Source organism: Poecilia latipinna, unplaced genomic scaffold (genome assembly GCF_001443285.1).
Source record: "Poecilia latipinna isolate Pla-1442-1.1 unplaced genomic scaffold, P_latipinna-1.0 Scaffold2102, whole genome shotgun sequence".
NCBI lineage: Eukaryota > Metazoa > Chordata > Actinopteri > Cyprinodontiformes > Poeciliidae > Poecilia > Poecilia latipinna.
The window spans coordinates 6,952-22,092 of record NW_015114718.1 but is presented as its reverse complement, the minus strand read 5'-3'; the positions used below and the strand labels follow the sequence as shown (position 1 = coordinate 22,092).

Below are 15,141 nucleotides of genomic sequence, written 5' to 3'. Positions count from 1 at the left end.
TATATATAAAAGTTGGGAATTACCTTCAAGACAAAACCCCGGAGTCCAAATGCACCTTAGAGATGTCTACACTGCGCATGTGTTCGTTGTCGTCGAAGCTTGCGGGTGCGAGCTACACTTGCTAGCTAGTTTTGTTCCTTGATCTTTACCATAAATAGCATAATTTAGGGTTTAAATATGTCAACAAGTGACTTTTACTTGAGGTATTATGTGGGACACAAGGGGAAGTTTGGACACGAGTTCCTGGAATTTGAATTCAGACCTGACGGTGAGTGTTGTTTGGCGGTAAAACTGGAAACGCATAGTTTCCTCCGGTGAAGCTAACATTGTTAGCAGTAGTGGTTTGAGCAGGCCGCAGAAAGCCGAGAGTGCAAGATTGATTCTGTAGATCAACATGTGACCACAAACCCTACTAATAAGCATTTAGGGTGTTGTACTGACTCTGCAAATTTAAAATGAAATCGGTAATGAACTATTTTGATTTTAGAGCGTATAAGCCATGTGGCGTTTAGTTTCGTGACTCCTCCTCATGTGTAGCTCATTCATTTTTATGTTATTTTAATGGAAATCTTTTCTTAAAGGTAAGCTGAGGTACGCAAACAACAGCAACTACAAGAATGACGTCATGATCAGGAAAGAGGTAATTTACGGTCAATTTCTGCTGATTATTTTTGACGTAAAACTGCCTCCAGCGTGAATAACGTCTCATATTGTCTGTGGTGTTGTTATGCCCCTTTGGGAACAAAAATTTATGACAGAATAATTATTGGCCATATATTTTATTGATGAAGTGATTTTGTTTTCCGTCCATGAAGTGATATGATTAGGTAGATATGAAATGTATATGAGATAAGGTGAGATCAGATTCATATTTGAATGATTTACACAATTACGATACATTACCCTGTTTCTCCTTTTCATCAACAAGGCATATGTACACAAAAGTGTGATGGAGGAGCTGAAACGCATCATTGATGACAGCGAAATCACCAAGGAAGATGATGCACTGTGGCCGCCTCCTGACAGGGTTGGAAGACAGGTTAGTAAGGATGTGATCCTCCCCACTTTGATCCACATCAGACCAAAAGTTTTTTATTTAATTTTTTTTTAAAATTATTAAATAAAATCTTATCTGAGTGAGATCTGACTTAGTCATGCAGGTTATAATGTGATCTTATATGCGCTTCTTCTTCTGCATCTGAATATGGATTGTAGCTTTTGAATGTTTATAGTTTTAGATGAAATATTTCACAAAATGTTGTTAAAATTTCATAGGTACAGCTTTGGGTGGTCAGATTCTTATTTATTTTTAATTTTGAATAGATCATATGAAAAGTTTGAAAATGTAATGTTTTTTTGCATTACTTGCTTCTTTTCATTCGTACTCTTTGATAGTTGTTTAAAATTAAATAAGTAATTTAAGGTTAGCCTATTTTAATAGATCCTTTATCATTTTTTTAATAAAACTGATCGGGTGTTTGAAAAATTGCATGTATTATATCTGGACGTGTCTTTAACCTGCGATTGTGTTTGTTTTCAGGAGTTGGAGATCGTCATTGGAGACGAGCACATTTCATTCACAACTTCCAAAATTGGCTCTTTGATTGATGTCAACCAGTCAAAGTGAGTTCCACTTGAAAACAGTGTGGTACTGTAAACATGCGTTACTGTACATGTCTTACTGTACGCATGTGTTATGGTCAGAAGGGGCTGAACTTGAACTGTTCTGCTTCATTTCAGGGATCCTGAAGGACTCCGTGTGTTTTACTACCTGGTCCAGGATCTGAAATGTCTCGTCTTCAGTCTGATTGGGCTCCACTTCAAGATCAAGCCCATCTAGAATGTCCAGTTGGAAGATTTTAGTTACGTTAGCTGATGTTTTTGTTGAACGACCGCTTTTGTACATTTGCTTTTGGTGGAAGTTTTTATTTTGAATAAACAATGAAAATGGAAATGGTGTCCTTTTGATTTGTCAGATGCCAAAGATTTGCACTGAGCATCTGATTATCAGAAGTACTACCACTGGTGATTTGACTGGTTTATTTTATAGTAAATCATGGTTCCTACAAAATGTTTGAGAAATATTGAATTAAATTAGGACTGGAGTCTGGATAAAATGCTAAAGTTAGAACTAAAGCTAGTATTTTTTTTCCAGTTTTATTCCTCAGTGAAATAAATGTACCAGGGTTTCACAAACTGAACATTTACTGGAAAGTAACTTGTAGGTTGGATTTTCTGTTTAATTTTATTGTATATTGATGTTTCTAACCCGTCAAGTGACTGCAGATGTGAATTGGCTTAAGTTATAATCTGGCACAGTGCTTCAAGTGGAGACATGTTTAGCTGTACACCGTCCTTTTTTAAATATAGTTTATATCTGCACTTTGTACAGAAAGACCAAATTTCAGTATTTACAAGACAAGAGGTGACAGATATCAAAAAGTAGCTGAAATATTTAAGTCCTGAGGGAAAAAGAGTAAAATTCACTAATTTCACTAAAGTTTTTAGAAACCATTTTCTAGTCATGCTGTCAAAGATTAATCTCTTATACTCAAATATCCAGAATTAAAAAATAAAAATCTTGAAATTTAAGTCCAGAAAATTGTGGAATTGTGAATTAATGAGATGGAATCCAAGATATTTAAATTTTATTCCAAAAGACAACCACAATAAAGCTGCATTATGAAACAAAGACAGTTAAATCATGTGAATTACAGTAAAGATTAGTTCTGTTTTCTGTTCACATTTCAGTAAGGCACAGCTTCTTCCAGAGGACATCTCTGCAGCTGCCTGTTGCTCTGTAGTTCCTTCCCAACATGTCAGCAGTTTTAATTTTAATTCTTCATTTGCCTCCTAAAAATCCTGGTAATGCAAGTAAATTTTTCCTTGAATGTTAACGGATGGATTTAGCAACGTTAAAGACAAAAAATTATTAGTGGTGATCAGGCACACTGTCATCTTTCAACTCAAAGGTTTCCCTTCCACAACACTGAAGATGTCCTCCAAAGACTTGTGGACACACTGCAGAAACTCGTGGACGTTGCGAGCAGGATAGGCGGACACGTTGCAGCCGATCCAGTTGTCGTGGACACCATAACCGACACCGAACCCGTCGGGCACCACTGGAGCGAAGCCCCCGAGGCTGACGGCGGGGCTGGTGAGCGTGCTGGTGGACAGGATGTTGTGGTTTATGGCGCCGTAGGCTGGGTCCGTGTACAGGCTGGGCAGAGATTGACCCTTAGAGTTGGCAAGGTAACGCAGAGCAAACAGGTGGCGGTCAAACCCTTGACCTGCTCAGACAGAAGAAGAAAAAAAGTGACATTGCTGTGACTATAATTTAAGGTAGCCACATGGAATAAGCTGTTACACATTTAGATTAACGGTCTAACTAACTGTCAAGTGTAATAAAATCATAGTAAAATTTCAATGTTCCCATCTTGTTTTATTGAAAAACATTTAACAAAACCAATGAAACAATAAAAACTTGTTTTAGCTGCACATTAGGTTCTCAAATATAAATAAAATGTTTAGGTCACTGTCCAAGCTATTAAATTAAGTAAACAAGAAAAATCAGTTCCTTTAGTCCTTGATTTGTCACATTTTACATTTTTTTCTTCCTTCTCTCACAGTAGAGCTGTGTCTGTCGAAAAGAGACAGTTGTCTCTTTTCGACAGACCTTTGTGAGATAAATAAGATTGATTTCACAAGAAAGTATCAGCTGATTGCTAATCTCCCAAAATTATGAAAATCCAGGTCAATAACCGCATTACGACCCCTAATTTGAAAGCAGCGTATTGACAGCAGAACTTTATTAGAGGCAGTAGACTTGCATAACGCTTTTCAGGACACTAAAAGACATGAAATCAGTCATTTCCAGGAAGACCAGGGTTTGGCTATATGAAGGCTTAAAAGTGCTACAATACAGTAAAATTATTAATAACATATACCCAATTAAATATGTGGTAAAATACATAGCAAAAGCAAAGTTATTTATCTTACCTTGAAAGTGTTTATTTAGCTGCATTTTAATTTTGATAAACTTAGAAGGTGGGGTCAAACCCACTACAGACAAGTTTATATATATATATATATATATATATATATATATATATATGAATAGAAAAGTTTACACACCCATAGCTGCCTCCTTGGTGAGCTGGCCGTGGTATTTGGAGCATTCGTTGAGCATCGCCCGCAGCTCCTCCACACTGTGCTTGCAGGGCTCACGGACAAAGGCGTGTGAGCAGCGTCTGGTGTGGACGGTGGCCGGTCGGATGGTCTCTGTGCGGCCGTGCTTAAATGCTGCAGTGCTGCAGGACTCGTATGTGGCCACCGTCTGGCCGTACTGCCTCAGGAAGGCCATCTGAAAAGACAGCTGGGCTATGGCGTCTGGACTCAGCTTGCTCTTCTTCAGCTGCTCCTTCCCGCCTTTCTTGAACTCGATGGCGGCAATGGTAAGCTTCGATACGGCCAAGTCAAAGTTCTCTTTGGCTTTCTTGATACCACTCTCCAGCTCTCTGTCCAAGTGGAACTGCAATCTGCGGACAGCGGAGGCAGAGTCCACGGCCGCCGGGGCAGAGCCTGGGTGCACCAGCGGCTTCTCTGTCGTGTCTTTGAACACCTCGTTCTGAAAGCGGAGAACGGCTACTCCGTCACCCCAAGAGTGCTCAAAGTTAATTGCTGCCTGACCGTCCTTGGCTATGATGATACTGAAGGACTTGTCATACCAGCGATTGCAGCCGTCGCCGTGCAGCATGTTGTGGGATATGTGAATGTGGTCCCGCATGCTCTCTTCATCCAGGCAGAGACAGAAAAGGGCGCTGTCGACTAGCCCCAACGCCTCTGTGTTTCCAGTAGCTACCAGCTTCTCCCTTAGCCCCGCCCAGACATCCCTGTTCTCACTGGTCAGGATGCCCAGAGGCAAGGAGGGTGCTGGTGTTGAGTCAGACAAAATGTACTTCAAGTGGGAATGGATCTCTGCTGGCTTCACCAAATTCCCATCTCTGTCCACAACGTCAAATACATACATGTTGCCTTTTCGCATGACTAGCAGATGTCTGCCCTTGTCATCAGTGAGGAGCTCGTCCCGACCGCGTTTCGGAATGCGTGTTGAGTTGAAGAGGCGGAAGTACTGAGACATGTCTAGAGGGTAGGCGTTCACCATGTAGGCTCCGTACCAGGACAGGGAAGATGGAACCCAGCGGATGAAGTTTTTGAAGCTATCCGTGTCACTCTTGGCTGGGTTGAGGTGGAAAACCTCCGGCTCCAGTAGACCCGCTCGCAGTGTCTTCATAAAGCGCACAGCGGAGCACACCATGTTAGTTGACCGCACCAGCTGCTCGTTGTACTCCGTCTTTGGATCGGTGTTGAAGGACATGAAGGGGTTGAAGTTCAGCACCACAGAGTCACGAGCAGACAGATACATGTCGAACCAGGGACCTGGTGTTGAAACAGACTCATTAGATTCTGTCGTCATCTGTGAAGCCACTGAAGGGTAACGCGCCCACCTGAGATGTAGCTTGTGTGCTTATTGGCCTTGTCTTGAGCCACCAGTTCCTCATGGAGCTGTTTTCCCACTCCGTTCTGGAAATCTTGAGCAATTTTCTCCGTTGTTCTGAAGACAAAGGATGAAGATGGCGATATGTTCAGTTTCAAGCATCAAATTATAAAATACATTGATAATCTTATTGGTAACTTACGCGAACTGGCCATCATCCAGCAAAGGTTTCTGGGCAGCTAAATACCTCCTGATGGTGTCCTCCAGCTTGGGTACGGGGAGTCTACATAACAACAAAGCAAAAGTTAACTATGTCATCCAAAACATAAAACAGTCAGGCATAACCTTCTACCAAATAGTCTTGAAAGCTATGTACAGTTTCTGCAAGCAAATGCTATTCCCTGAAGTTGTCTATTCTCCCAGTTACAAAACAGAAGGGTTCTGGAAAGGTTTGAGGAGCACAACAATGAGTTTGAGGTACTGACTTGGCCTCCCAGCTCCCTAGATCTCAATCCCATTGAATCTCTGTGGATTGAGCTCAATAAAACTTTACCATGGAAGACTAGCCTTGACTAAAAGCATCTGCCATCAACATCTTGGTGCCGGATACCACAGCACCCTTTCAGGGGTCTGTGCAGACCATGCCTCAACAGGGTCATGGCTGATTTGGCAGAAAAAAGGGGATTGACAAACCTTAATGTGTGGATAATGCTATGCCTAATAGCAAAAGGTTAAGATTGGTTTGACTTTCTTGCATTTCAGATTCCACCACATTTCAAGCATTATGGCAAAGGTTTTACATTTTGAAATGTGGTCTGCTTTCTGCATGAACATCGCTGGAGTTGTAGTCTTCAAGTTACCACGATGTTCTAAAACTTCTGCTGATGTGATCATAGATGTGGAAATGAGCTTTGCCCCATACCATCTCAGAGCCAGACCTTAGGATCAGACACTCAAGTTAGTTGAAAAGTGAAACATTTAATTCACCGTGTTTTCTATCAGTCATTTTGTATTCTTTACCGCCACCTTGTGGTCCCCGAGCAGAAATCAAGCGTACCCTTTTACCTACTTTCTTTCTCAACCTTCTTTCATTCGAAAAACCTTATTAAAAATTCACTAAAAGGTTGAATGTAGTACCGACTAACATTAGAACAAGTCAATTACAGGCTCACTCTTTAACAAGGGTCTTCTTTTCATTGGTTTTCCTACCTGGGCAAACTCTTCTGGTAATGCATGGATGGAACGACGCTTTGGTGCAGATACTCCACAGAAGAAGCAGTCCTGCTGCTGTAGCACCGAGCTGAGATCCTCGCTGCGGCTCTTCTTAAATGAAGCTGACTCCCGGGTTTCCTCAGGCAGGCAGCGCATTGTGCTGACAGCAAGGTGGCCATGACGTTAGCTAGCAATCTAAATACAGGAACCGTTCACAGGGAGGTTTAGTGCTATGGCCAAAGGTAAAAATTCTACCGAGTCACCGCTGTCAGCAGGTAGATACCACAGTTAACTCCGGCGGCTAGCAGTAGCAAGCTGCCTTAGCTTTGCCTCTTTGGCTTCAGAAGAATAGAAGTTTGAAAATACGCGCTTCATAAATAACTTATTATAATCTCAAAACGATTAAATGACACGTTTTTCACAAACAACCAAATAAATAAACAGGAATTGAATTAACAGGAAGTCTAACCGGTACAACAAGTCACGTGACTTGTTCTGGTCGGGCACCTTTTCCGGGGTATCTGGAGGTCACTTTGAAAACAAACAAAACATATTGTTTAACAAATAATGCAATATATCGTAAAAGTATAAGGAACAGTGCAACCAGGGTAAGAAAAAAGAACACAGAAGCAGTCAAGGATATGGAGCAACTTTTGAAAACATAACAAAAGTAAATATATGTATTGGCATATATTTATTTTTAGAAAATACAGATTTAAGACATTTCAGTGAGGAGTGACAGTTTAATTTGGTTTAAACAAGATCAAAACACATGGTAGAACTTTAAATAAGAAAATATTTACCACAACAGATATTTTACTATCATCAGCATAATTTTTAGTGACATCCAATTTTTAATGTTTTTCCAGAATTAACTGGAGAAAGAACATGTAAAAAAGAGATAGTTAAGTGATTCTCCTCGACAGTCACAAAAGGCTCAACATGCTAGATCAAATTTAAATCTTTTCTGCAAAAATATCCACCACTAGGTGCATTTTATGATAGATTTTGAAGTGAATCTTTTTAACCTTTGGTGAAACTGTCCATTGGATGTAGGGAAGTAACAAATAAGTCTTCAGCCAATGTATTCTGAATGAAGGCTTCAAAATCTAAAGCTTTAATACATCCTCATCATGGCAGATGGTTTGTACTTGCATAGCACTTTATCAAGTCCAGAGGACCCAAAGTGCTTCACACTACAGTCAGTCACCCATTTATACACATACTAGCTAGCTCTGGGGCAGTTTGACAGAAGCAAGGCTGCCATGCACCACCAGGCACAAGGCCCTCTCACCACCAGCAGCAGCTAAGGGGGGGTGAAACGTCTCATTCAAGATCATTAGAGGTGGGAGGAGCAGGGATTGAACCAGCAACCCACTGACTGCAGGGTGAATTCCTACTTTCTGCCACCATCCCCATCATAATGTTTAATGAATTGAGATTTCCTTAAATTACAGTCACATAGAAATGTATTAGTTCTTTTTGTGACACATGCAGCACTTTTTTCTGTCCTGTATCAGCCAGATTTGCTCTGAAATACAGTCATATTCAATAAATTAGATTATATGACCCAATGAGGCTCGTTTGTCAGATAAAAAATATCTCTTGAAAATGCCTGCTTAAAGGTGTTAAGCAAGAGTTAAATCTGAAATATCTTACTTCTGTTTTGATTGTCTTTGGTTATTTTTTTATTCTATTTTTTATCACAATGTGACTGTACTGACTCCAGTCTTGACCAGAATTTTGTGGCAATTGTTCCCACACAATGCAGACTGATACACATGTTTCCCTACCAGGAATATGTGATAAAATCGGGCAAAAATTGTGTTGTTCATGTTCCCAGCTTTTAGGGACTCGTCTGTGTTGTCTGCATGCCACACTTTTCAGATTTTTATTTGTCAAAAATTCGAAAATCATGTAATATATTATTTCCGTTTTACATTAATGCACTGTGTTGGTCTGTTATTCCATAAAATCTCAGTAAAATGCACTGAGGTTGGTGGTGGTCCCACGCGTTCATTTCCAGCATGTTTTGTGCTCATCTAACCAGCAGGGAGCGCAATTTCCCTACTCATTCGCTGTGATGTTTGAGCTTTTTTGGGGGAAAATAAAACTGGATTTTACCAATAACAGATGAGCATCTTTTGGTCTTGATTCAAACGTAGAAATGAGTTAAAGGGCTTTGAGTTGTTGGCCTTGAAGCCATTCCCCCTCACCAAGCCCACTCTTCCTCCTTTCATCTCTGCTCTGCAAACACCGACTGAATGAGAACTCTCCTTGTCTCATTGTGAAAATTTCTACTTTTTAATTAATCATTCTTTGTGTATTCTCTCAATGCAAAGAGCATTTTTAAATAGATTTCAAATTAAAAAACTACTTTTGTGAAACATGTTGTCCTTAAAACTCTACCGTCTAAAACTTCCATTTTAGATCTAAGCAACAGTTGGACTCAGACAGACACGTGTTGCAGTATGAAAACAGTTGTCTGAAACAACCACACCCTTCTGATAAATGTGCATAGAAGGCTTTTCAAAATTTTAGTTCCAGAGAGAATCATGCCTGGTTAAGGATTTTATTTTGAAGGTCCTGAGGCTATAAATAGAAGGCATCAACCATCATAGTTTTGTTCTGGCAGTCCTGCTGAGTGTGATCAGACTCTGGGATACAACGCTTGGGGTCAAACAACCATAAACACACAAATCCAGACATTCCAAAGAGCACACACATCCGACTACATCAGTGGATGATCAAAGAACTTGATATTTTTAAAGTAACTCCATTAAATGCAGTTTAAATAGTAATTTAATTTTCAAACTGAAATCCTGACAATGTATCATAACCATGGTCACTATCAGTTTAACTTAGTGCATGATGAATGGTTTTTGATATATAATTTTTCCCCTAATTCGTGTCATTACATTGTTATGGTCCATAGGTGTTTTACAACTTAAAATAACTTCAGTTATTTTCTATTTTGATCATGTCATTATTTATTTCCATATTTCTTGCTGTCTTAGTTTATCCTTTGTGTCAGTTCAGTTAGTCTCATTGTTTGTGTGTGGTTTTTTTTTTAAATTGTTTCATCAGATTAGTATTTGTTTCTGTTTACTGTTCAGGTTTCCTTCCCCCTTTCATTCCCTTTGTTTCTTTCCTCACCTCAGCCTATCATTCTGCTCCCCGTCACAGCTCTTAATTATTTCCTCATTTGCCCCTGCCTGCTACCTCCCCCAGCTGCACCCACTTACTAGAAGATTGTCTTGTTAGAATTAGCTCTTCTGGTTCTTTTGTTATTTCCACTCCCTCCTCAGTATGCGCTCTCTAGTTACTTTGTCCTCCACTCAGTCCTTCATTTGAAAAATGCTTTTTGTATTTATTCATTTGGACATGAAAAATTAAACCTGTTTAAAAAAAAATAAGGGGTGGGTAAGAATATTTTTTCCACTGTGTCTTCAGTGGATGTTACAACTACATATAGTCTTTTTGGTAACTTCTTTCTGTATTACATTACACCTCTCACTGCCTTTCCAGGAAGAGCAGCAATCTACAGTCTGCCAAGAAAATGTAGATTCTTGGGAGAATCTACAGTTCTGCTGTCAGTCACTTTTGTGTCAGTCACTTTTGTGAGTGAATTTGACTAATAAAGAATTAGAAAGAAAGAGCTCTTTTCAACACTCTGCTTTTCGACCCACTTAGGAATCAACTCAGGATAATTGATTAAATTTTCTACAAGCTGAAGTGGTTTTGCAGAAATATTGCAAACTACTGAAATGCAGTGATAAAAGATTCCACCACTAAACTACCAGAATCTTTTTTTTCTGCAGTCATTAAAGCATGAAACTTGGACCCTGAAAGTCAAAGTCTTAAAGAAAATAAATTACGTGATAAGATGCTTTTAAAGTTCTTTTGGTTTCAATTTGTATGCACTGAAGTGCTGAAGTATTTTCTGCAGTCTCTTCTGCTTTAAAAACATTTTTGGTGGAATGTATGGATTGTGGAAGTCAGCACACTTTTAATGCACAGTCATTCTTCTTAATAGATCTTCAGTCAACTTTAAGATGATGTTAAATCTACAGACGTTTTTAATTCTATAGCCAAACCCGGGGAACAAAGCAATCAGTTTGTGGCAGTGTAAAAATGTCAGTAATTTTACTCTGAATAGATCAGATATATGCTGTTTATCCTAAAGGATGCTTCAGTTAAAGCTGCCAAGGTTTTGCCGTTTGTTTGTCTCTATCAGCTTTGCACATCTGACCAAATTCTTTTCTTGCAAAATAGCTCAGGTTCACTGGATGGAAAGTGACTACAGGCATCAGCCTTCAAGTCTAATAACAGATCCTCACTGGGATTTATGTTTGGTCATGGACTAGGCCATTCTAGCACATAAATATTTTTTGATGCAAATCATCCAATTGTACCTTTACAGTCATTGTCTTGGAAGAACAACAACCCCAGTTTTGAGCAATAATAATAATAATAATAATAATAATAATAATAATAATAATAATAATAATAATAATAAACACATTAAATGCCCCCTAATAACTGGTAACTTTTGGCAGCAAAAGTTAGACTCAAGGGTTTGCATTAACTGCCAAGTCTTTTCTCGCAGTGGAGGTTTTTATTTATTTATTTTATTTTAGTTTTTTTTTCTCCTTTTAGCGTGAACAGCTTGATCAAAGTCATGTCACATGACTAGATTAAACTCCAGACTTTGAATAGACTGTTGTAAAACTTTCATTTAAAATCTTCAGAGCCAATCAGAAGGGGACCTGCTGTTGTGCTTTGGCTCATTGTCTTGTTAGATATTAATCCAAGAGCTCTTCAGCTTAATGTCATAAATTCATGGTCACTCTTTTTTGTCATTCTCTGTACAAGACCATAACTCATCATTTTTCAACCCCATACAATGGATTGTGTGTTACACTGTAAAAACGAATACACCAATAATTTGGGTTATTTAGCCTGACAGAAAAGAAAAAAATGGGGATTCATTTTTCAAAGTCATTTGTTAAAAAAAAGACAGAAAATCATTCATAAGAAATAACAAAAAAAATTAAATGTCACAATATGAAGAAAAAATGGTATTCATAAAATGTGTGTTACAGTTCCACACATTTCTTTTCTTTCTTTCCTATGTTTTTTTTTTCAAATGACATATAACAAATGTGGTGAAAACGTGACTGAAAAACGAACTTCCAGTTTTTTCCTTCGCATGACAGGCTAAATAACACAAATTATTACTGTTCGTTTTAGACTAACTTTACAAATGGCACCCCGTAATATTCTACTCCTTCTCTATGTTTGAGGGCAAAAATAGAAAAGATAATGATATGATGAAACAACATATCATTATTATTGAAAAAAGAATTTTATGCCATGCGGCTGTTAAAATCATATTTTATGCTTTAAAGCTGCACAAATTTAAGACCGTTCGCTGCTATCTGACATCGACAAATCGAGTCTGGGTATTCATGTCTATGACAAAAGACAGGAAGAAACCCGGAAGTGCTGCAGTTAGCTAACATCAGCAGGAGAAAGGAGAAAGTACAACAGTAGATCTGCTTGTTTGTTTTAGCAGAAGCACTGTTTTCGTTCCGTACTCCTTACAGCAGAATGCCTGAAATTCACACACCAAGGTAAGACGAGTTAAATTCATACCGTTTTCATTTAGCATCGAACCATTTCACAGGGTCAACCATCACTGGTCCTGTTTATCCCGTTTAGCTTGGGACTGGGACGAATGTCAAGCAAAAGCCGATAGTCGGGTTTATCAGCTGGGCTTCCGTTGACAGCTGCTCATGTTAAGCAAAGACTATAATTGCTATAAACTGATGCTACACAGTTTAAATACCCCGCTGCTCCATAAACAAAGTGAAGATTAGAGCATTAATTAATCGTAGGAAATGTGACAATTTTAATCTAATAAAAGTTCTCCAGCTTGTAAGGTCAGTAACCTGCTGATGTCACCTGATATATTTGTTCAGTTCAAATAAGGCATGATGTTTAAATTCCTTCTACTTATAAAACAGACCAATTCTATAGCCTCAACCGAATTTTATTAGTTGCAAAAATCATATACATAAATCAAAAAATATTCAAATCACAAACTTTTCTCAAACTAGAAAATCCATGCTAGCAGGTGCTGAGCCTCCTCTCATGTTTGTGTGTTTTGCCATAAATGGCAGCTAAGTTAGACTTCCAGTCATCAGCCAGATCTCCTTCTGGTAAGTCATCACCAAGATTCAGGTGAGGAAGTGATGGAGTGTGTCACCTCAGGGTGTGTGGGGGCAATCACATGCAATGAACGAAGCCATCAAAGTTCTGTCACTGATCCTACAGTGACTCCAAAGATGAAAGAATCACGACGAACTAACGAAGATGTTACCTGTGTTCCTCTCTGTCCTTTGCGTCTCTTCCTTCTGCTCGTCGTCTTCATGGGAAGGATTCGAGCCGTTCGAACCAGTGCTGGTACCGGACTGGAGGGCTTCAAGGCCCACGCTGTGTTCCAGGAGATCAACAAGAAGCTGCAGGAGGTGACTGCATTACACACACCAACCAATTATTCTTACTTTAAACATAAACTCACAGAGAAGTTTTAACACGGTAGAACCTTGAGTTAAGATACAGCAGCTTCATGTTAAATAAAGCATGTCATTTGGATCTAAAACTGAAAAAAAAACAAAACAATTATTTCTACTGCTGGTAATGCACTGAAAAATCAACAACTGGATTTCACTAAGCAACAGGAAGGAGCATGCTGTAAAATAATTACTGCATGGGCAATTATCTTCCAGCTGGCAGCAAGTTATTTAACCCCAACTGATGCAATGAGAAATTCCTCACTTCTTAAAGGGGCAGTGTTATGTTTTTTTCCAGGCACATAGAACAATCGAGTAACTATGTTACTGTCGGTTATTATAAAAAATGCTGTATATATAACTATGACTTAAAAGAAATTTGACTTCGATATTAAATGCCTTGAAATAGGGCCTGTTTATTTCAGAAATGCCTGCTCTTTCTGAAACTCTGCCTTCAGGAAATCATCACAATATGGCTCCTCTGTTAACCCTCTAACAACGTTTTTGCCAGGATTTCACTGAGAAGTAGCTTGTGTAATAAGATAAGCGGGTGCACACCGGATGTTTGCTAATTGCTGCTGGCTAGTCTGAAGGAGCTGAGTGGGGGAGGGCTGCTTTGTGAGGTAGAAACTCTGAAGTTTGGAAACTGCAGCTCTGAGGAGGAGTTGCATCTTGAAGGCGGAGCTATGTCCACCCATCTGTTTTCTACAGCTAAATGGTTGCCGTGGAGATTAAAGGATTTCTCAAGGATACATGAAAGAATCAAGGCAACCCTCCAAGAATGTTTCTGATGGGGGAATAACATTATGACATGATGCAAAGCTTAAAAAGTGGATTTTACATAACACTGTCCATTTAAACAAACTTGGAAAGTTGGGCTGGGCGATAAAATGATAACGATGTCCAGTACTGATAGAAAATATGTCTAATCAAATGTTGTTAATTTCACTCAACTTAGATCCAGAACCTAAAAAAAATGTGCAACAGCTCAAGAAGAAATTATGGATAAAAGCTGAAAGGTTATGTAACCAGTTTGGCAGAATTCTGGATGTTTCAGATTAAAAATAATCAATTATTATCTGTCAAGTGATAAGAAATGCTAATATCATTTTTCAGTCATATGGCCCAGCCCTTATGGAAATTATGTTTAAGAAGTTTCAAATGATTGTCATAAAGCAGATAAAATATCTAAGGATAACACAGATATTCTAAGATGACAGTGCCAGCTTTCAGCCAGCTGACTGGCAGTACACAGCAAGGTGTCGCTTTGTCATTCTAAGCTTTAAACAGCTGAAAATAGCTCTGGACTTCTCTGGCAGTCCATTCTAACTGTAGGAACAGAATGACAGAACATCAGATCAGTTTTAAAACCTCAGCGTACGTTGATACTGGTAACCAACCCACGGCTTATGGGATGCTTCAGGTTTTTGCTGCGTAAATAAAAAAAAAATCATCAGTTTATTCAGTTGTTTGTGCTCATGTGTGCGCCTGCTGCACCAGCTCCTGGTGGCACAGTGGGACCGCCTCGCCGCACACGCATCACGTCAAGCTTATGCTGACTCAATCAGCAAATGGTTTCCTCATTGACTCTGCTGTCCTGAAGCACTTACCTCTGCCTGACCTCGGGGAAGGCAGGTTGATCTCCAGCTCTGTGGCAGGACCGGCTGTGAAAATTTGTCATAAATGACAGAAACATGAAGATAGAAGTGTCACTGTGTCAGTAAAAAAAAAAAAAGTCAGAACGGGTAGGTTGGGCTTTTTAAGGCTGGAAAAGAAATCTGCAGTTGGCGCCTCCCCACTGAAAACACTAAGAAAGACTAAATGACAACGGCTGACAGGGTGTAATTTTTGTCA

General features: G+C 39.2%; 3 protein-coding genes across 3 annotated transcripts in view; 2 read left to right on the top strand and 1 right to left on the bottom strand.

The window, feature by feature from the left end:
- The first annotated feature begins 49 nt into the window (after positions 1–49).
- Positions 50–1,954, top strand: magoh (mago homolog, exon junction complex subunit). Its single transcript, XM_015017096.1, has 5 exons — positions 50–268; positions 582–640; positions 929–1,039; positions 1,541–1,623; positions 1,741–1,954. Exons 1-5 carry the CDS (start codon positions 178–180, stop codon positions 1,838–1,840), a joined length of 444 nt encoding a protein of 147 aa, XP_014872582.1. The 5' UTR covers positions 50–177; the 3' UTR covers positions 1,841–1,954.
- Positions 1,955–2,631: 677 nt separating this feature from the next.
- Positions 2,632–7,215, bottom strand: cpt2 (carnitine palmitoyltransferase 2). The gene is made up of 5 exons (XM_015017095.1): positions 6,707–7,215; positions 5,700–5,780; positions 5,508–5,614; positions 4,135–5,439; positions 2,632–3,290 (listed from the first exon to the last, which is right to left on the bottom strand). Exons 1-5 carry the CDS (start codon positions 6,886–6,888, stop codon positions 2,962–2,964), a joined length of 2,004 nt encoding a protein of 667 aa, XP_014872581.1. The 5' UTR covers positions 6,889–7,215; the 3' UTR covers positions 2,632–2,961.
- A 4,961-nt stretch (positions 7,216–12,176) lies between these two features.
- scp2b (sterol carrier protein 2b) overlaps positions 12,177–15,141 on the top strand; it is an 8,135-nt gene continuing 5,170 nt past the window's right edge. Inside the window, exons 1-2 of the mRNA XM_015017098.1 lie at positions 12,177–12,345; positions 13,152–13,242. Of these exons, the coding sequence (XP_014872584.1) occupies positions 12,323–12,345; positions 13,152–13,242 (114 nt within the window). The 5' untranslated portion in view covers positions 12,177–12,322. The remainder of the gene's footprint in view (positions 12,346–13,151; positions 13,243–15,141) is intronic.